This window comes from Camelina sativa, chromosome 5, assembly GCF_000633955.1.
Source record: "Camelina sativa cultivar DH55 chromosome 5, Cs, whole genome shotgun sequence".
NCBI classification, from domain to species: Eukaryota; Viridiplantae; Streptophyta; class Magnoliopsida; order Brassicales; family Brassicaceae; genus Camelina; species Camelina sativa.
Window position 1 is genome coordinate 1,598,103 of NC_025689.1, and position 22,461 is coordinate 1,620,563.

Below are 22,461 nucleotides of genomic sequence, written 5' to 3' on the forward strand. Positions count from 1 at the left end.
TAATCTTAAAGTTGCATTGAAACTTGAAAACATCTTATATTATGAAACAAAAAATTTCACTAAAACATCTTACATTTTGAAATGGATGGAGTATATAACAACAAACATACATGACATTTATATTACACAAATTAAAACTCTGAGAAAAAACGGAAAATGTCCAAATTCTAGCCATTACTATAAGACTGTATAGAAGAGAAGAATATAATATTTTGACCGAGTGTTAAACAAACAATTGGGTTTTATTACAATTTTTGTTCTTTGATTCATTTTTCGTAGACTAAATTATAGTAACATTAATCTGCAACTTCTTAACATCCTCTCTCGTCACATTTATATTACACAAACACACTTTTTTTTCTAGAAAATCAAAACGAACCCGTTTCTTTACAAAAAACAATATCAATCAAGCTGGGAAAAAAAATCAAACTTAAAAATAGAGAAATTGAGAAAGAAGAAGAAAATGGTGTGAACTAATCAAAGTGTTAGCGATGATGGAGCCTCTCGAAAAGGGTAATTTATTTTAGTCATTCAGACAGAAAAAACGGCTCTTCAAGCCGAAACCCAGCATCGGCTCCACAGAGTTGCCACGTGGACGAGTAATAGCAAAACGCATCTTTTCGTATCATCATCTCATTCTCATCGGTAAACAAATCCGGCAAATCAAAAAGCTTCTCTTCGTCATTGTATTTGTCCGTACACGAAGACGTCGTTGAAGCACAAGAAGCTTCCGAAGACTCTTGACTATGTGTCGTCGTCGTCGTCGTGGTGGTGCTTGTGTCGGAAGAAACCACAGTCGCGGCTCGACTCGGCTCGGCTTCAGCTAATTCAGCTACTTCCTCCACATCATTGACCGGATCTTGCCAATTGACGGCGGCTAGAGAGGCGGCGGCTTGAATGTCTTTAGGAGAATTTGTGACTGGACGAGGAAGCTCGCCGGATAGCTCGGGAAAATTGAGGTAAGCCGTTGTACCTTTAATGGCTAAAGCGGCTACGTCGTGAGCTCGAGCTGCCATCTCAGCCGTTGGATAAGTGCCGAGCCAGATTCTTGATTTCTTCCTCGGCTCTCTAATCTCCGACACCCATTTCCCCCAACTCCTCATCCGTACTCCTCTATACGTCGGATGCTTATCTCCGCCGTTGATCTTTCGCTTCTTTCCTCCGGTTTGATGATCATCGTCTTCAACCGAGGCTAATGATCTTCGAGATGCTTTTCTTGTAGAGTTGTCTTCCTCATGGTGAGGGAAGTTAGATGATGATGAAGAAGAAGATGATGTTGTAGGTGAAGAGGACAATGAGGCCGTGGCTGAGACGGTGGAGGAGGAGGAGACAAAGGTTACTTGAGAAACACTACTACTCTTCTCTATGTTGATTTGTCTTTCCATTGTAAATGAGAGCTTTAGAGAGAGATGGATGGTTGCACAAAAATAGATGTGAAGTGGGCTGTATTAATATTCCTCCACAATCTCTCTTTTATTTTTTTTTGGCTTTTCTATATAATAAGGAAAAAGAAAGAAAAATTAATATGTATAAATAAAATGTTATTTTTTTTCAGTATAATAAATAATAAATCGAAGGAGGCAGTATGGATTGGGGTCCATGGAACAAAAAAGATATTATTGAGATTCACAGTTTTAGCGAACCAGTTTTGTTCCATGTGAAAATTAATAGTATACATACGACGACATGGTTTTTATTTATTTTTCTTACAGACAGGAAAAAAAAAGGAAAAACAAATTATTATGTATTTTTTTAATTAGAAACAAAGGAACAAAAAATTAATTCGCATGGCAGTCGTTGAATTATTATTATTATTATTTATTTTTTTTTTAAAAAATTCACGTCGTCTAATATGGCCCGACCCTCGTGCATGTGCGTCACCTCTCAACACATGAATTTCCCATCTTCCACTTTTATTTCGTCCAAACAAAATTGTGGTTAGTGTCACGTCGTCATATATTGAAAATTTAGGACCTATTCTTTTCTATTTCTCGTAGACTTTTATTTTTTTCGCAAATATGTTTGATTGGTAAAATTAAGAAATAGAGTACGACGGCAAAGACTCGGATGTAACCCCGTACAAGAGTGTTGTCTCGACATTTTCATTGACATATATTTTTTTTTTTTAATTTATATACTATATATCACTTAAATTAATTATGTAATTTTGTGATTAATGTAAAATTTGATTAAGCTGTAGCTAGTACTTTTTTCCTGCTCAAATTTAGAAGCAGATACAGATTATACAAAAATAACTCTTACTTGATGGATCGATATAACAATATACTCCAAAGAAAAACTTGTTTTGTGCGGTACGTAGTAGGTTTTGAGTAAATGAAAGACTTGTTAGGTCTTTTTTAAGAGTAATTAAAGAACGTACTTTTTCCGAGTAAATAATCCTAAAAGTACGACTTACGATAGTAGTAATTAATTTATGTCCGAATAATCCAATTTTATGTCTGCTATCAGTGCCCGATGTATTTGATTACACGTGCCGATAATAAGTAGAGTACGATTAGTAAAATCAAACACAAGATTCATACCTCCTTGACCAAGGCATTAAGCCATCTCTTTCAATTAGTTTTCATAATTAAATGTCATTAAGCTTTTTGGTTCCTTCTCGAGAGGAAATATAAAGGCATGGGAAGCATAATTGAGATGGCTGTCCACGTCATAAGATTTTTAATTAATACGAATGGGTCGAGGGTATTAAATTCTGATTAAATATAATACGTACGCGTACCATATCAAATTTATGTGAACGAATATGTATTGAACTAAGTGTATATACATGTTGGAGTATATTAATGTAACACACTAACACTGTTAGTACGTCATATTCGATTCGGCGACATCATTATTTAATTACGAAACCACTTTATTTTCGTATTTATTATATATGGTCATTGGCCACCACAATAAATAGAAAACACTCCTTCAATCAATTTGTTAAAAAAAAATTCCCCAGCTGTGATTATACAAGAATCATCGAACAACGAACGACATTATTCACACGTATATGTATACTGTATACATATACACATGCAGACATAGATTCTCTACTATGTATGTACTCAAAGTTATGATATATACATGGAGCTAGTAGCTTAGTACTGTCCACTTCAGGAAAGTGTGGCTATTGTTTATTTAGAATCTTTTCAGTTGATCGAGGAATATTGACCCCATTAGCTCACACTGATCTGCAGGTTCTCATTTGTTCTATTTATATAGTCCAATTTTATTTTATTTTATACGACATTATTATACATCCGAATCCGATCCTTCATGATTATAAATTAACATTACGGTGTGTAATAGCTGCGATGATGGTACGTAGTAGTAAAATCATGAAATGATGAACATCGTACATGTTGAAAAACGTTTTTATATGGTAGGTACGTAAATAGTAGTAGAATAATGAAAATGAAAATGAAAATGAAAATGATGACAATAGTACTGCAGGTGAATAACGTCAAAATATTAGCTCTAGTTAGAAATTGACACAAGTTGATTGTTGTAGAAAAACCAGAATATTCATAGTTGATCAATGATTTATGTTAATATTCGTATTTGATCCTAGCATTTTGGGCATTAGCTGGAAATTTCCAAGTATCTATATATTCAAAACGAAGACCGACTTTTATATCGTATATAGACGATTAGTTCCTAAAACTGTTGAGTGTTGATAACGTGTGTGTATTTTTTATTTTTCCCCATAAGAGATTAATTGGTAAGAGAAATAATTTAGGAATTCAAAGTATCGCTCAGTATGAACTGAAATGTTAAGACTTATATACATATAGTCGGTGTGTGTTTGAAATAAATTAGGAAATTCGGTATATTTCTATATATATAGTTTGAAAATATACGATGGTAGGTTTGTAGGTTTGAAATAAATTAGGAAAATTTGTATATTTCTATATATATAGTTTGGAAATATACGACGGTAGGTTTGAAATAAATAAAATAAGAAACACAATGTTAACTGTGATTGAGCTTGATAGATTAAAAGAAAGAAAAAGAATAATACTTTTCTACACATATACAATTGTAAGTTGTAATTATGCAGATAGATACAAAATAAAAGTCTAAAACTATAAAGAAACGGCGAGCAGAGGTTGTGGGAAAAATCTGCGAGCAAAATACGATGATTGATGCGAGATTTGATAATTTTTTTAGTATAAGTCAATGGGCACACATGGATGGCGCACATGCCACTCGTTTTTAATTTGTACAAAATTAAAATATCAAAATTTCGTTATGAGTTTTCGACAAAGAAAAAAAAAACATTTTGTGAAAAGGAAAACGCTCATCCACTAAATATCATTTACCATTCGGAGCCTTGAGAATCAACATGCCACCAAAACATGTAGTAAAGAAAGTTCCAATTAAATTGTCGCCATCTGGTTGATAATAAAATGATCAACGGTGGAGGTCAGATCTCAAACCAGGTAAGGGTGTTTATTTATAGAACCTTCTAAGATACTGACAGTCACATTAGATAAAAGGTAAAATTTTCTGAATGTAACCACACGGTAAGGGAAAAAAGTGGTCCTAGCTAGATCGTCAATCTAAATGCATTCTATTCCGTGGATAAAAATGATTTGTGTATTCTTTTTCATATATTGAAACTATATACATATTGGATTGTAAATATTATAGCAACGTACACATATATTAAAGTACGAATATGTGCATATAATGCATCGCTACGTATCAAAGGGGTAAGCGGGGGAGGGGTTCAGAAACTTAAATATGATGTTCCCTCTCACTCTTATGTTCATTCAATTCTCTGTTTCCCTCAAAAAGAGGTAACCATTCTAATATTATAAATAAAATAAAATAAATTGGAGTTTTTTTTTCATTAGGCGATGGACAAGAGTCATGAGAGACTTATTGCTTTTCTCGTCAATCCAGCTAGTATTTATTTTATTTTAAAAATTAAAGATTACTAGTAGTATTCAGATTGTAATAAACATTCCGTGTGCAAGTAGTTTCCCCTCGAGTGAGGAACTCACGTAGAGTTCAATTTAGCAACAAAAAAAAGTTATAAACTCTTTGTCTACATTGAATTATACGATATTTTCTAAATACATTGTTTAGACAAGATAATTAGCCATTATAGTATTTTAACATATAAATTGTCAAAATGTCTTGTTTTTGTATTTCAAAGCTCAATATATTGCTATATAAAATGGAAATCAACCCAAATATTTCCAAGAATTATTTTTGCAAAAGCCATGTTACTTGCGTACCTTGACGATATATGACAAAGCTTTGTCAGCTAAAAACAGGATTGTAATCCAAGGAAATGTTTTTTCTTTGTATTTTCCACTGAAATCATAAACGTATCTATCACAGTTTTTTTTTTTGTAATTGTGGAAGTTCGTTGAGTGGTAACATCCCTTTGGGCCACACCAGTTCAGATCCTCCAAATCTTGCTTTTGGTCCGACTAAATATCATTATACTTATATTAATAACAACACGGCTATCATTAATATATTAAAACGCATTATAATTTCAAAGCCTTTATGAAAACATGTACTGAAATTTTCTCTTTGTGTTATATATAATAGTAATACTAAGGACTCCTTGCTTCCAAAAGCTTTTTCTTTTCTTCTGCATTCATCTGCGTTTACATGTGAAACGAAATCACATTTTCTGCTAACATTAAAACAAAATCACAATTATGAAATAAATCAATAAAACATTTTTCCTTTTTATAATTACAAAAATACAAATGTATACGACTTTAATGATCATAAGTGAATGATAAGAAAGCCATAAGTGATAAATCTAAGACTAAGCGACATCAAACTTAATAATAAAACTTTCTATTTTGAATTGCAACCCATAATAATAACGTTGGTACTCTACATCAATATTTCCGAATATAAAGATAAAGAGTTTTACGAAAAAAAACAGAGACTAAAGACCTTTCTTGAACACCTTTTCTCATGGTTAAAACTAAATTACGACTTAATTAAAAAAAAAATCCAATCATGCAAGGGAAAAGGTATATAATGTAGATGAAAAACAAAACTAAGAGAGAAACAGATCTACATCACATCATTTGTATATCTATTAGTGGGTGCCCTACGAATTGTCTTTGTCTCCATAATTTTATTTGTCATATTAAATTGTATCATTAAAGAGACAAAATTTGATAATGATCTACTTTTCTTCTCTCCTATTTTTCAACCCACGAATAATTCTTGAAGTTTCTGCTTCTTTATTTACTTTTCATTATTATATTTCCATCTTTATTTTGGATTATATGCTCGCTCGTGTTACTTTTGCGTTCTTTCCTTTTATCTTACATGAAAATTAATATTTATAGTCAGTGAAAATTAAATATTGTAAATAGCCAATGATGTGTAATTCATCCATACGGTCATGAGAATCTAGTAGGTCTAAGTCTTGATATTTAAGTTGATATTTTTGTTTCCACAAAACTAATCCAACAACCGGTAACTCTTTAATCTTTCATTGGATTCGAAACCGTAAATAAACAATTAACATCGTTAGTATCATCACCTGACGAAATAATTATTTGCTTATGATTGGAACGAATAAAAGAAGCGCCGAAATTGTATAGCTCCCGATCCAAATGAAAAAAATTTAGGGGCATTGGACTTTTAAGTCCAATGCCCAATAGGATGATATTATGATGGGCTCTAGTAAGAAAAAACATGAGAAACTTGTCTGAGGAAGATCAGATGGTCCAGTGTGTTCCGCGTTCTACTTTCACTCCTGACAGCATAATTCTTTGCCCGAAGAATAATTTAAACAAAAAAAAAAACCAAATAAAGGAATGAAAAAAGTTGGGATGAATTTCCCCAAGGCAGAAGCAATATAAAAATGCTTGAATTGGATAGTTTCATACTCACGTCATTCTCCTTTTGTGATCTTATATAAACCTTTAGTTAACCTCGTATTGTAACAACCCATGCACAATTAAATATATACAAAGAAGCCAACGTGCCTTTTAATCCAAATCTTGTCAGCGTTGATATGGGGGATCTAGAACAAGGAATACAACTAGCCAAGGAGGATGAAGCTGGAACTGGTAACGTGGGTAGATGGAGTGAAGGATTTCATGATCAATGGGTTCCTAAACACGGAACAGCTGAGAAAGCAAAGGTTATTATTTCGTCCAAGACTAAACCGACTAAACCGGATTCTTGCTCTGAATCAGCTGAGATTTCCGGTATATGGCCTTCTTTGTTTAGCAAAGAGTACTGTTGCATCTATAGAGTGCCAAACCGGCTACGGAGAGTGAACCCAGACGCATACACTCCTCAGATGCTTCTCATTGGTCCACTTCAACATTCTAAGAAAGCTAAAGCCCTTGAGCTCTCCAAAACCGATTTAAGGTACGTACACGTGTATATATAAACCACAACAGATAATATCTAGGCTAGTTTAATTTCTGATTTTGTCTTTGCGCTTGTATATTACGTTTACATTTATAACATGCTAAATCATGGCTTTATAGTGTTTTTATGTTAATACATAACTTTTTTGTTCCTAATAGATATCATGTAAAAGTTTTGTAGCCAAGTAAATTTTTTTCGGTTTGCGTTAACGTTTGAAGTAGTATTATACTATTTTCTGTCTTTGAAACATACAGATTTTTCAGCTTTTAAAAAATAATTTATAATGATGCTAATATGCGTTTGGATTGTTCCAGATATCTGGACTATATGAACATGGAGCTTCACAAGAAGAAGTACCTTAATGCTATTGCAAATAAATATGGGAAGAAAATTGTTGATGATTTGAGTTCAATCATAAAAACGAATGAAAGATTTATAAGAGAAAGCTACGCCGAATCAACGGAATGGATAAATTCCCAAGAGTTCGTGGAAATGTTACTCCTCGACTCGGTGTTCATACTAGGGTTCTTCATTCAGACCGGAACTACTCGAAACATCAACAAGAAAGGAGAAATTCTTTTCCATGAAGAAGACATTCTTTTCCAGGAGCCTTGTCTTATAACCACTATTTTAGAAGACCTAATCTTGCTCGAGAACCAACTCCCTTATGCCCTTTTAGAGGAACTCTCCGAACAATTTTTCTCAAATCTTGAAACCAGGGAAACGTTCCGTGACATTATCCTTCGAGCGTTTAGGTTGGAAGGAGAGGTCAAAGAAGGAATGAATTTCCGACATTTTACAGATTTGTTTCGACGTGTCCGTGTGGAAACACTTTGTTTGACAAAAGAACAAATCAAAAGCGCAAAGGCTAAGCCACCGGAGAGCATAAAGAGTCTTCACAACGCAGACAAACTAGACAGTGCGGGAGTAGATTTTGCGCTTCCTGATAAGAAAAACGATTTATCATTGGTTATTACTTTCGAACGAGGAATCTTGAAAATACCTTGTTTCTTAGCGGACGACAACACCGAGAGGGTTATGAGGAACTTAATGGCACTCGAGCAATGCCATTACCCTCTCACTGCTTATGTTTGTAACTACATCGCCTTCTTGGATTTTCTCATTGACACCGATCAAGACGTTGAATTGCTCGTCAAGAAAGGTAAAACACTTTTCAATTATGAAAATTTCCTTCTTCTTTTTTCAGTTATGAGAAACTCATGCTCCACATTTTTACGTTAACAGGAGTTGTAAAGAACTGGTTAGGACATCAAGGGTCGGTGGCGGAAATGGTGAACAAGCTATGTTTAGGGCTTGTGGATTTTGGATCTCACTATTACAATATAGCCGAAAGACTCAACAAACACTACGAGAGTCGTCTCAATAGATCCATCGCCACACTCCGGCGAGTTTACTTTAAAGATCTTTGGACCGGAACTGCCACCGTTGCCGCCGTCGTTATCCTTGTGTTGACTTTGATTGGGACGGTGGCTTCCGTTCTCCAAGTGGTGCAGAAGGACGATAAATCTTCGCCGCCTCCAGCTCCGTCCCGAGGAACATAGATTGTTTCTTGTTGTACTACGGACACGAAACAAAAGAATATTTGTTTTTCCGTTTCTCCCACATCAAAACTTTGTTTAATTTGTTCTTCTCTTTATCTCGACTTTGGTTCCTCAAACAATGCTTCTTTTCTTATTATTTATCCTTTTCACGTCTAACATATATTCTTACAGTTTGACTATGTGTATCTTCAAGTTAATAATAAAGTATTTGGTTGCTTGATAAAAGTAAAATTTTGTTTGCTCAGAACTAAACGATGTGAAGAATACATAGCTAATTGTAGATGTCTCTCTGTTTAATTATGACTCAATATAAAAAAAATATATATATACATAGTTAATTGTAAATGTCACTCTATCCATTTACCATTTTACAGATTCGATTTTGGGGTGGTTTAATGAGTATTTGACTTTGATTGGGACGGTGGCTTACGTTCTTCAAGTAACAATAATCTCACTATTTACAAACTATCAAATATTAAAATTACGATATAATTTCGTTCATTCTGCAGAGGGACACTTAAAATGAAATTGTTTGCTTTAATTTTTATGTATGGTAAGCAATCTTCTAACCTTATGTGTAATAATATTTTTTTATATTTTTAAATTTATAATTCAAACCCTACTGACTACATATTTAATTAGTCAAAAGTCAGAGTCATACTCCGACTCATTTTCCTTATAATGCCCTAAAATGATAATAACCAGATAAATTTCAACCACATAAAATAAAACATCCTTCAAAATGGTTTGCCAACAACAAGAAAATATCTCTGTAATGATAAAAACATGTGATGATCCATTCCACATGACTGGAAGATCACCCACTTATTCATGAAATTAAAGAAAAACAACAACGAAACTTTATTCAAGAAACCCTTTTACGTTGATACAACAACAAAAGGGTTTCATGACCTTCAAACTCCCAGATCACTCACGACGATCACGGTGGGCTGCTGATGCATTGTCTGCTTTTGGCCTCCGGGTTTCAAACCTTCTGCAGTACATAGGACGCCCATAGACGGAAAAGCCAACCTTCTCATAAGGCCCCAGCACAATGTTTGGTATGGTAAAATACCTGAATATCACTTTCCCAAACAAATCATTCTTACCCAGCTTCCTTGCTGCCACTGGTCTGTTCACAAACACGTCCTCCACGCACATTGGAAACCAGCTAATCATCATCATCATCACATATATACACACATCAGTGAACCAATTAAATCGTACTTGTAAGAGATGTAATAGACTACCAAAAAAAAAAAAAGTAGAACAAATTGTTTGTATATGATGTACTGTGAGATGCAAATCGAGATCTATTAGACATATAGCTTTTGAACAAACTAAACCAAAATCGTTCTCCATCTATCTAAAGACATGGTAGATGTGTGTCTACACTACACAGAGTCAAACCTTCTATGACGCAATGTAACGTTATCGTTTTGAGACCAATCATTTGGACGAACTACCAAAACCTATTAACCATTTATAGATTTCATAGAATAGGGTTTCACTTGCCTGTCGAAGAATTCGAAGATCTGGTCTTCTGAGAGGGGAAAGCCATTGGAAAACGTGAGGAATAGAGAACGGGGTTCATTTGCCGGCACAAACGGCTCTCCTAATGACATGATCCTAGATCCTGCCGAAGTACTCATGACGGCTTCCCTATCTCTCTCTCTCTCCCTATCCTTACAACACCACACAAGTTCTTTGTTTTGCTTATATATAGCCTGATACGTCCGGATGCAACGTTTGGGGCCTTTGGGGTTTAAGTAAGGAATGATATCTTTTTTATTTAATGCATATTATCAAAAAAGATGATAAATATTTTCATTTGCAGTAAGTGCATGCATGTACTTAGTAAATTATCTTTCCACCTATTATTTATTCTTTTGTTGTTGTTGTCCTTTTATATATTTCCTCGGTTTTATCAAATCATTTGATTTTATATATTTTCTACATACTGTAAGATCCTGATTTATCTTTATGAAAACATAAGTGTTATAGTTATATACTGTGTTCATACAATATTTGTAGTTCTTTTTCAAAAAAAAAACTTTTGTGCAAATTTAAACGATCAGAAACAACAATTGAAAGTTGGCTTCATTTCAAGGAATCAAATAAGATTATTTACGTGCATTAGTAATTTATACAAACTAGATTTTGTTAAATAAAAATTCATGAGATTTACAAGTAAATTAAGTTCCGAAAAAGTTGTCATACTTGTGATTCACACCAATAAATAAAACAAAAACCAGTAATCACCACCTCCACGGAGACGGAGCATGTGGAAGTTAAGTAACATACATAATCTCGCAAAGGTAATGCTCGAGATTAGTATATATATATATATATATATACACACATCCTCTGCAACAACATGCACAAATAAAAGCTTTAACAATGTTAACGAATAATCAGATGAAGAAGAGTCCCATAATCCAATATACTTGTGTGATTCACACCAATAAAATAAAGGTAAATCAAAAACAAGTAATCACCACGGAGACTGAGCATGTGGAATTTAAGCATTACATAAATATATCTCAAAGACAAGCTTGAGATTAAGTAAATAGATATATATATATATACATATATTCTCTATAACAACAACCCGCAAAAAAAAAAAACACTTTTAACAATGGTCAAACCTCTTGAAAATAATCAGATGAAGAAGACTCACACAATCCAAAGCTTTACATTTTTTCACAGTTTTAGTTGCAGAGCAATGTGTCCCGCGTTGCATTCCCAGTGGTCGCGTTAATCCTAATGAGTCAAAGAAAAGCAAAACGCAAAAACAGTTTGATCACATTCTGCTGAGTTATAAGACAAAATGTAAGATGGATCCTTAGGGATGAGAGCACAAGAGTTTTTACCCATCCGCGATTTTGCATAGGTATTCTCGTTGATCATCTCTTAGAGGGACATCAGTGAAGTCTAAATCCAAACCAAATACATACCAAAAAAAAAGGTATCAAACTTGAGTTAAGTGAAGCTCAAACGTAACAAAGAGATCATGTGCTTAGTGTTATTATGGAAGTTTCCTTCTTTTCACCTGCGCCTGTAATGTTTGATCCCTTGAATGATGTGTTTCCAGTAGCAGTCGCTCCTTCCAAGTTAGCGTTTGTTAAATTCACCTGCATGCAAAGATATAACATTATTAACTATTCACCATTTAATGTCAAGGATCTATTTGTTTTCCCTAGCTTTATACACATTTAGGTACATATATACATCGACACATATGTGTAACATTGGATACAACCTTTGTTACGTTTGCCAAGGAGAAATCTGCACCTCGTAGATCAGCTTCAGACAAATCAGCACCTGCTCTTACGAGATGATAACAGTAATTAACATCCATGAATGACAAGTCATCTCTATTACACAGTTCTTCTACTACCTCAATAAAAAAGAATAGAGAACAAACCTGTTAGATCTGCATCAAAGAAGCTAGCACCTAACAACTTTGCACCCTTGAAGTTAGCTTGCCTTAGGATGGACTGCGGAAAAATGTCATCACAAAGAGTATGATGATTAAACGAAAGATATGTTGTTCAGGATAACAGTCTACAACTGAATAAATGTATACCGTCTTGAAGTCCTGCCTGATGAGAGTCTGGCCACTGAAATCCTTTCCAGACAAGTCCTGTCCCCTGGTTACTCCTTGTCCATAAGGACCTCCACCCTTTGAATTTCATACAAATCGAGAATAATATATACGTTAACCCATAGAAGAACATCTTAGTCACAATGAAATGCAAATTACCAATGTCTCTCATTGGAATGAAATCCATCTAGCTTCTTAAATCACAAAGAGACTAAATAACATAATTCAAGAAACACTTAGGGCAATTCTACATAAATAACTAAATACCACATCATTTAATCATTAGATTGCAAGTGAAACTACAAGTGGAAGACTGTTTCAACTTATCATTCATTAGTTTCCAACAAAAAAAAGTGCCAAATCTCAACACTCAATGATAGATTCTCATAAATAACAACAATTAACGTCTCCTCACAACAACTTCTCTATAGTGATCTATACATCAATTTTGCCTATAAAGTTCCAAGCTTTAGAATTTATACCAATTGTGTACCAACATATACAAGTCCTTTCTCTTTTCCTTAAAGGTTCTATACAGATTACAGAGTTGAAAGAGGAGATAAGAACAAAAGGTTTACCTTAAAAGCAAGAGCAGGATCAACAAAGAAGAGAGAAACAGAGACAAGTGCAAGTAGACTTCTTTTTGAGACCTCTTCTCCTAATGACAAAACCACACTTTTCAAAGGACTAACCACTTCTTTTCCTTCCTGCCCAAATAACAAAACACCGCAAAAAGAATGACTTTTTTTTTTTCTCTGGGTACTCTTTTTTCAAATTCAATCAACACATCGTTTCAAAAGGGTTGGAGACAAAACAAAAAATTGGAGATTACCTGTGAGTAACGAAGGGGACAATGAGAATTGCGAGAAGAAAGAGAAGTAGGGAGTGACGGGAGAGATGGTTTTGGAGCGATGTTGCAGCAGGAGAACAACGAGACGTTGCTGTGAAGAACGACCATTGTTTTCGCTGATGTGTTTTTTTAAGTGGATGAGCCAAAACGACTCCTCCTCCTCCTTGTGGATAAAATATGTTTTCGTTATTATTATGTGACCGGTGCAAATACGTGAGAAAAGGCCCACTTTCATTGAGCCCTATTTAGGCCCAACATATGTTGTCAAGTCCACATGGATAACAGGCTGGTACACACACACAATGACACAATCCAAAACGCAATCGATCGGAATAGATTAGAGGCTGTTGTGATCATTCATAAACATCATGAGAGTAGGAGCCAGAAAATGTAACTCGTCTGGTTGGGAAGCTCGTGTCGCATCAAATGATTGGTGTCTGGTGAGTGAGAGACAACGAGGCACGCGCCGGGGGTGGTGCGAAGATATATATGACACTGTATGTAATGTGTATCCTTCATCCTCCTCTATTATGTTGACTTGTGAAGTCGACACGTGGTCATTAATATATTAAAACGCATTATAATTTCAAAGCCTTTATGAAAACATGTACTGAAATTTTCTCTTTGTGTTATATATAATAGTAATACTAAGGACTCCTTGCTTCCAAAAGCTTTTTCTTTTCTTCTGCATTCATCTGCGTTTACATGTGAAACGAAATCACATTTTCTGCTAACATTAAAACAAAATCACAATTATGAAATAAATCAATAAAACATTTTTCCTTTTTATAATTACAAAAATACAAATGTATACGACTTTAATGATCATAAGTGAATGATAAGAAAGCCATAAGTGATAAATCTAAGACTAAGCGACATCAAACTTAATAATAAAACTTTCTATTTTGAATTGCAACCCATAATAATAACGTTGGTACTCTACATCAATATTTCCGAATATAAAGATAAAGAGTTTTACGAAAAAAAACAGAGACTAAAGACCTTTCTTGAACACCTTTTCTCATGGTTAAAACTAAATTACGACTTAATTAANCTGGTACACACACACAATGACACAATCCAAAACGCAATCGATCGGAATAGATTAGAGGCTGTTGTGATCATTCATAAACATCATGAGAGTAGGAGCCAGAAAATGTAACTCGTCTGGTTGGGAAGCTCGTGTCGCATCAAATGATTGGTGTCTGGTGAGTGAGAGACAACGAGGCACGCGCCGGGGGTGGTGCGAAGATATATATGACACTGTATGTAATGTGTATCCTTCATCCTCCTCTATTATGTTGACTTGTGAAGTCGACACGTGGTCACTCAATCACGTGACTTCCCACGTGAATGTCTCTGGTGGCGTATCTAATTTAATTCCTTTTTTTGGCTGTTTAAAATTTTCTCCTCGCTCCCAATCTTTCTTTACACATCTTTAGTCACGTGGCTCTCACTCGCCCTGTCTCCTTTGTTAGCTTTTCTGTTTTTTTTTTTTGAATCTTGAAGCTTTTATTATGCTTTTCAGCCTTTATTTATTTATTTAGGATTTCGTAAAGATAGCTAAAACGGAAATAGAAATACGTTAGATTCTCTTGTCTTTTTTCTTAATTAATACTATTAGGGTGTGAATTGTGACAAATCTGTTTGCGGACTGGATCGTTTTTTATTTATTATTCAGCAAATGTATGCTGCAGTGGTATAGTCAGTCCCATCTCTATATATTTTTAGATCCTAGGTAAACTAGATTTTTTAGACCCCTTTCACAAGATTTTTTTTTTTTTTTTTTGTCCCCTTTGTTCAAGGGATTTTTCTAAATTTGTGAACTGTTCTTGAGGATTTTCCTCTCCCGCCGCCCCCTTGAACCGGGGCTAGGTACAGTCCAAATAAAGCAGAGATAAAACCACAGCAGACTAACTGCGGACCGCTTTTACATACAAATAGAGTTAGTCTGTAGCGGTCTGTTATCCATCTTAAAAATATAACGGTCCAAACCGTAGACGGATTTGGCCGTCCTGGCCACAATTACCATTCAAACCTTTAGGATTTTCATGGTTACAAGTTGTGTGTGAATCCGAACTGACGAAAAGATTACCAACAAATACTATATCTATGCGATTCATCTTTGTGAGCGTCAACCATTTAAACTTACCCCATACTAAAATTTTATTTCAAAATCCTCCTGAGATGTAGTATATTTTATCAAATAATTATATGTTCTACTGAGGTATAACAACACTTGAAATCTCGTCGATTTTTTTAGTAAACGACAAATTTTGCTCTGATAGAATTCGATCTAGTGCTTGATCACCTACGCAGTACTAGTTGAGAATACATATACTAGTGTTTATTTCTCTATCAAGAAATCTGATTTCTGCATCACTGCATGCATGTGAACAGCTGTTATTCCGAAATTCTAAAAATCTTACAATCATGTCCAGAGCATAGCCTTATTTTCTTCTTATTTTTTTCTCTCCAAAGCGTAAGCATATGTTATTAACAGACAAATTGCACGAATACCCCCCAATAATATATAATACTCGAGAATTAATCAAATCTTGGACCGGACCAAGATAAGTGACGGGCTTCCCACGTGGACATGTGTAATGATTTCGAGTAAATTGTTAGATACGTCGTTACAATCATGTGGTACAAGTACGTGAAAAAATATAATAATTATTTTGTAATGATTATATTCGTTCAGCGAACAATTATTGCTGGATCAACATTATAATATAGTAGTACTATCTACAGTAGTACTATGGTCGAATATATATACTATATTTTTGGACGTCATTGATGGTAAATTAATCTGTGTAAAAAATAAAAATATGTTGAGGAACAGACTAGTATAAAATGTTACTTATCAAACAAAAAAATGTTCAGAAACAGATATAATAAATTGAGATTATCTGGAGTATTATGTAGACTTTTTAATTATACAGCGGGCAGCAAATTGAAAACACACGCGTATATAATCATGTGCCTATAAATTGGATCTAGCTAATAGATTATTTTGAAATTAGATTACTAAAACTAGCACACTTATATAAATCCCCAGAAAGATATACCAACAAAAATTAGGATCTGGAATTAATTTAAGGTGATATATAAATCTCAGCTCAAACCGAATCTAGGAAAAATGAAAGGAGAACGAACACATGCATTGGGAGAGAGCTTTTGCACATGGTTATGGTCTTATGGACACACACGTGGGACCATAGTTTGTATCCTCTTTTGAATAAAAGATGTGTCAAAATTATTGAACTCATGATAAGTAAATATTTTAATATTCATGCTTGATTACTTCATAAATCTCATTATTTTATATTCATGCTTGGGTTACCTAAACTCGTTATTGGTGAAACATGGGTTTTGGTTGCTTTGGTCGGTTTTCATCGGATCATGTTCTTAGCTGTCTCTTACCAAAAATATATATTACTCTTTAATTCCCTCGCCATTTTGTTATAACATACTTAAAATAAGTAACTATACAAATAGTCATAATATAAATCAAATTTACGTATATGAATATAATATATTGAGTTGTGTTTTGTTAAAAATTGATATTGAGTAGTAGTATTTGTTAGGTATTGCAAAAAGAATATGAGCCTACTCGTAATGGTTTTGTGTCCAATACTAATATTGTGGTTGGAGGATTATTTAATGAAATGCAGTTTTGTCGTATTGATTTCAACTTTTTTTGTATTGTTCAAAGTTCAAACGTTTCTCTTCTATACACATTCTTCTCGCATCAACGCTTTTAACCTGAACAAATAAGTGCGTGATGTACACGCGAGAAGAGTAATAAGGATGTTAAGTAAAGAACCACCGAGCCGGAGAGAGAGAGAGAGAGAGAGTATCCAATGATTACAGAGAAGTGGATGTCTGGTCGTGGAGGAACAAAAATTACGCCGCACGAGTGTGGTCACTGGCGGGGACCATGTGCTGCCCGCCACGTTGGCAAAATTCCCACGTGAACCCCTTCCCGTTTCCCACGTGACCTCCACCGCTGCTTCTGAGTTCTTTTAATTTTTCTTTTGCTTCAGTTCCACACACCATCCATCACACGCTCTTTATTCCATAATTTCACATTCACGAACATGTGTATGTATATATATATGTGGACTCTAACATCATCTAACAGTCATTGCGAGACAAATTCAACTGATCATGAAAGAACAAAAAATGGATTAATTTGATTTCAGATTACAACTTAATTAATTTTGTCACCAACTTTATATTTATATAGCATTGTACGGTTCATAACTAAACCCATGTTAATTTAGTTAGTTTAAGGCAATACTATTTATATTAACCTATTTGTAGTAGTGTTTATTTTAAAATTAGAGTATAGTAGTAATATTTTGTATAACTATCGTTTTCAGACTACTATTACTATCAAATCAACCAACCAGTTAGCCAATTAGGCTCCAAATCAATTACCGGAAGAAAAAAAACAAAAGTTTCCAAGAAAAGGTCAAAGCAAGTTTTAAGAGTCAATGAAAAGCATGACCGCATTGATTGAAGATACATAATAAGTCAATACATATTCATGATTAACATTAAGAAATTAAGAAAAGATTTTTGGAAGTAAAACACACATTAATTTGTGGTTGAAAACGTTATTTAACTTTAAAATTAATTAATTAACAAACAAGACCTGTCTTGTCTGTAACTCTCAAAGAAACTGAAGTAGTAATAATGATGGCATTATCAACAACTTTGAAAACAGCAAAAAATATTGTTTCAATGACAGGAAGTAGCCGTAGTAGTAAACTCTACCATACCACCACTAGTCTTTTCCAAATGTCCGTTTTATATTTGACTTGGCCATAATAATCCAATGGGAAAAACACTTGAATTTCGCTTTAGTTGACCAGAAGAATTAGTACTACTACTAAATACTAATCAAAGGGAGAGTTTTTGGAAAAAGGGAACAATAAATGAATTGAAGATTAATTAGAGAATCAAATGCACGTTGTTGGGTTCACAGGTAGTCTGAACCCCCATGCAGTGTTATGTTTAGGCTCTGTGTAACCTATCATCAATACGATATCGTTTTCTGACTACCATACCCATTTTGAGCCCAACGCCACTGTCTCCCCGCTCCACCTCCACGCAAGGCTACCTCGCGTTTGTAGTTCACGAGCGACCCCTACTTTTACCTTCTACATCTGTGATCTGTCTTTTTCCTCTTAAAATACCCTTCTCATGGTTTAAGAAATAAAACAATTCGAACATTGACCAAAAAACAAAAGATCCTGTTATATTAAATATTTTTAGTAGATATACAAAGCGTACGTGTGCATTACTTTCCAAAAGTATCAAGTTTGCATTATGAATTAATTTTAGAGAATTAAGAAATAAATGATTATTAAGAGATGAAAGTTAAAAAAACGTAAAACAAAACCAAATATTACTGTCAAACACAATAAAATATCTGAGATTTGGTGTATTAAAATGCTAACGTCTGTAATTGACTTTTAGGAACAAAAATTCATTTGTTAAAAAGCTCAACGTATTATTGAAAAAGAAAACGCATTGGAGTTGAATGAGTTTTTTAATTTTATTTTTTCTAGCATTGGTTAATTCTTCTTTTTTTTTCGAAGAGAGAGGAGCAGGTAACAGTATATATCATCATTGAAATTACAAGGGTCTCTCTGACACAAGTCATCATTGAAACCCCAAGCCCCCCACCATACCCCTATCTCTCTCTCTATCTCTCTTTACATTTCAACTTCTGTGTGTATATATAAATTTGCTAGTCGTATCTTTAACCAGCACTACTACATTCGAGAAAATCTTTTGAGAAAAAAATGGGTGAAAGAGATGATGGGTTAGGTCTGAGTCTAAGCTTGGGAAATAGTCAACTAAAAGAACCATCTCTGAGGTTGAATCTTATGCCTTTTACAACTTCTACTTCTTCTTCGTTTCCTCACATGCACAATCAGATTAATAATAGCCATCCCCAGAAGATTCATCACAACTCTTGGACTCATCTATTTCAATCTTCTGGTAACATGTTTTCCTCTTTTTAATTTCATTGTATTTTTTTTTATTAAAACATTCAATGTCTTGAAGTTCTGTTCATGTAGACTTAAGACATATCTTCGGATCTATATGTCTCATATCATAGATCCGATCTTTTTTTCTTTTCTTTTTTAATAAAGATATAATTAGTTTTAATTATTTCCGAAATTTAAGCTAGAAACGTTTTTCGATTAATGTAGGAATTAAACGTACAGCTGCAGAGAGAAACTCCGACGCCGGATCTTTTCTAAGAGGTTTCGACGTGAACAGAGCTGCGTCTTCGGTGGTGGCGGTAGTGAACTTGGAAGAAGAAGCTGCCGTCGTCTCGTCTCCAAACAGCACCGTATCGAGTCTGAGTGGGAACAAGAGAGATCTTGCGGCGGCGAGAGGAGGAGGTGAAGAGCACGAGGCGGAGAGAGCTTCTTGCTCACACGGCGGAGGAAGCGACGACGAAGACTGCGGAAACGGCGACGGGTCAAGGAAGAAACTACGGTTATCAAAGGAACAAGCTCTTGTTCTCGAGGAGACTTTTAAAGAACATAGCACTCTTAATCCGGTTAGTGACATTTTTAGTAATTGCATTTTTCGTAATTTATGACTTCTTATTGCATGGACGTCGTTTGATTGGCTTCTTTCTAAATAAAAACTAAACTTGCTTTCCTTGAATAATCGGATTGGGCAGAAGCAAAAGCTGGCTCTAGCAAAGCAGTTGAATCTAAGGGCAAGACAAGTGGAAGTGTGGTTTCAGAACCGAAGGGCAAGGTAAAGAAATTATCTCTGTTTTCTAGGGGTATTACCGGGAATTTGAGTATTACAAAAACCTTAGTAATTGCTATGATAGGGATATAATTGTACTTTTATGACCCATAAAGTGATTTTCAGTTCCCCTGTCCTAAAAGAAAATCCTAATAAGATCTCTGCCTCTGTACTGTCACATGAGAAGTTTTTTTTTTTTTACTTTTTTACTACAGCGCCTTTAAGACACATGCATGCGTACATATTAACTCCACTTTTGTTTTTTTTTTTTGGATTCTTCTGTTTTCCTAGTAAGTTTTATTTTCACTACTTAAGATGATTTTTTTTTGAATTATGTTATGTGTACATAGGACGAAGCTAAAACAAACGGAGGTTGATTGTGAGTATTTGAAGAGATGTTGCGATAATTTGACGGAAGAGAATCGACGGTTGCAAAAAGAAGTGTCGGAGCTGAGGGCGTTGAAGTTGTCTCCACATCTCTACATGCATATGACTCCTCCTACTACTCTCACCATGTGCCCTTCTTGCGAACGTGTCTCCTCCTCCTCCTCCGCCAATGTGACCGCCGCTCCTCCTCCTCCTCCTCCTGCTACGGTGGTTGGGCGGCCAAGTCCGCAGCGATCCACTCCTTGGACTGCTATTTCTCTCCAGCAAGTGCAACGATCAGGTCGCTAGGGATGTTTATTTTCGGTAGTTTGTAGCTTAGAACTAAGATATAAAAGTAATGCAAATTTTTAAAAATTAGCTTCTATCTGTTGAAAATGGAAACGAAAGAAAGGTTCAATTTGAAGCTCTAACTCTTAACATTGTAAAAGACTTTGACGATATGGGAAATATTGCAACTACCTAGCTTTTACGGGAATGGTTATAGACGAAAAATTGGAATAAGTACCCCGAAATGTCATTTTTTGGTCATAAAGGCCTTTGTACTTACTTATACTTATGGTACGTGTGTTGTAGTTTTATTAGTTTTCCAGAATAGTAACGTTTGGGAAACTAGTGAGTTGTTACAACTGAATTGGTTTTCTCATTTCTGACCTGTAAAAGGATTAGCCTTCTCAGAATTCAATTTTGGCCGGTATTTGTTTATTACCTCCAAAATTCTGAGAGAGATTAACAAAAGAAAAAAAATTTGTATAATAAAACTTGATGGGCTTAGATAAAGATAAACCAACACTTTTTCTTTTTTCTTTTATCATGGTGGGCTTTTTGCCGGCGTTATTTTGCTATGCATAGATGTTCTTCTTTTTTTTTTTTTCTTTCGTTGGGTTTTAGAACCGACACTTCAGAACGGGTCAATATGTTGTTTTTCTTCTGGGACATGCCCAAAACGAGATGATGATGAAAGGATTCATAATCTCATTCATAGATATACAAACTCTCTAAAAGACTAATAAAACATGAAGTGTAAGATAAATATTGAAAGTAGCTAACATAAGATGACAATGATGAAAATTGCTTCGTTAAATGTAAGTAAAACAAAGCCTAAAACTTGATGCATACTTAACTGTCCTATTTTAAATTTTGATGAGAATCCCAAGTCATTTTTTATTTATTTTTGGAAGTTTTTATTGCTCTGATCAAATGGAGAACTTTGTCGATACTCTTATCATTGTGTGCCATCGTCGCCTAGAAGTAGGTCGATGGTTTGTTACATATTTTAATTATTTATCTAATCCATGTTTATATTTATTGGTGATGTTGTTGGTAAAATACCTTTGTGTCTTTTTTTAGAGAGATCTGTGTGAGGAACTTTCAAACATCAGTTTTAATGAAACAAAAGAAGAGTGTTCCAATTGGAACATAAATCTCTTAACAAACGAATTATCAATATATAGAAGTAATTCCTAATCTTACACCTAATCAATAAAATTATTGGCCTACACGGTTTTGGGTCCAAATCAGCGGCTTGTGAGGTTAGTCTCGAGCCACCTCCTTTTTCTGTCTTCTTTGGTTTGCCCCACATTTTTCAAAATTTCGTATCTCTTATCCCCACAATTTTCAATTTATAAGACACCTTTAAACAATAAATGAAGGGAAACGGTATGATATTGCATACTGACAACAATGCCAAAATTAAACTCTCACTATAAGCTATATTTTGAGTATGATTTCAACTAACTCTCAAAGTACATTCGTATGGGGTGAAAACTATAAAATAAGAAGTATAGTGAAGAAGTCGATAAAAAAAGGAAAAGAGTTGTACTAAGACTAAGAGATGACGATTCCTATATTCAATATGGTCAACAACTGATCAACATATATATCTCATT

At 34.4% G+C, this 22,461-nt stretch overlaps 5 protein-coding genes across 6 annotated transcripts; 2 read left to right on the plus strand and 3 right to left on the minus strand.

The window, feature by feature from the left end:
* Positions 224-1,464, minus strand: LOC104784837 (ethylene-responsive transcription factor ERF034-like). The gene has a single exon (XM_010509925.2). The coding sequence runs from the start codon at positions 1,383-1,385 to the stop codon at positions 528-530; it is 858 nt and encodes a 285-aa protein (XP_010508227.1). The 5' UTR covers positions 1,386-1,464; the 3' UTR covers positions 224-527.
* On the plus strand, positions 6,954-9,075 carry LOC104784838 (UPF0481 protein At3g47200-like). The gene is made up of 3 exons (XM_010509926.2): positions 6,954-7,377; positions 7,695-8,542; positions 8,626-9,075. Exons 1-3 carry the CDS (start codon positions 7,016-7,018, stop codon positions 8,940-8,942), a joined length of 1,527 nt encoding a protein of 508 aa, XP_010508228.1. The 5' UTR covers positions 6,954-7,015; the 3' UTR covers positions 8,943-9,075.
* Positions 9,662-10,651, minus strand: LOC104784839. The gene is made up of 2 exons (XM_010509927.2): positions 10,458-10,651; positions 9,662-10,113 (listed from the first exon to the last, which is right to left on the minus strand). Exons 1-2 carry the CDS (start codon positions 10,592-10,594, stop codon positions 9,870-9,872), a joined length of 381 nt encoding a protein of 126 aa, XP_010508229.1. The 5' UTR covers positions 10,595-10,651; the 3' UTR covers positions 9,662-9,869.
* On the minus strand, positions 11,362-13,560 carry LOC104784841 (thylakoid lumenal 15 kDa protein 1, chloroplastic). The gene is made up of 8 exons (XM_010509928.2): positions 13,382-13,560; positions 13,128-13,256; positions 12,532-12,627; positions 12,370-12,442; positions 12,205-12,266; positions 11,995-12,076; positions 11,816-11,876; positions 11,362-11,705 (listed from the first exon to the last, which is right to left on the minus strand). Exons 1-8 carry the CDS (start codon positions 13,505-13,507, stop codon positions 11,654-11,656), a joined length of 681 nt encoding a protein of 226 aa, XP_010508230.1. The 5' UTR covers positions 13,508-13,560; the 3' UTR covers positions 11,362-11,653.
* LOC104784842 (homeobox-leucine zipper protein ATHB-4-like) lies at positions 19,055-21,044 on the plus strand. 2 transcript variants are annotated; one of them, XM_010509930.2, is made up of 4 exons: positions 19,055-19,417; positions 19,648-19,988; positions 20,115-20,194; positions 20,539-21,044. In XM_010509930.2, exons 1-4 carry the CDS (start codon positions 19,219-19,221, stop codon positions 20,861-20,863), a joined length of 945 nt encoding a protein of 314 aa, XP_010508232.1. In that variant the 5' UTR covers positions 19,055-19,218; the 3' UTR covers positions 20,864-21,044. The 2 variants fall into 2 exon arrangements, with proteins under 2 accessions (XP_010508232.1, XP_010508231.1); XM_010509929.2 differs by having other exon boundaries at positions 19,059-19,417; positions 19,633-19,988; positions 20,539-20,932.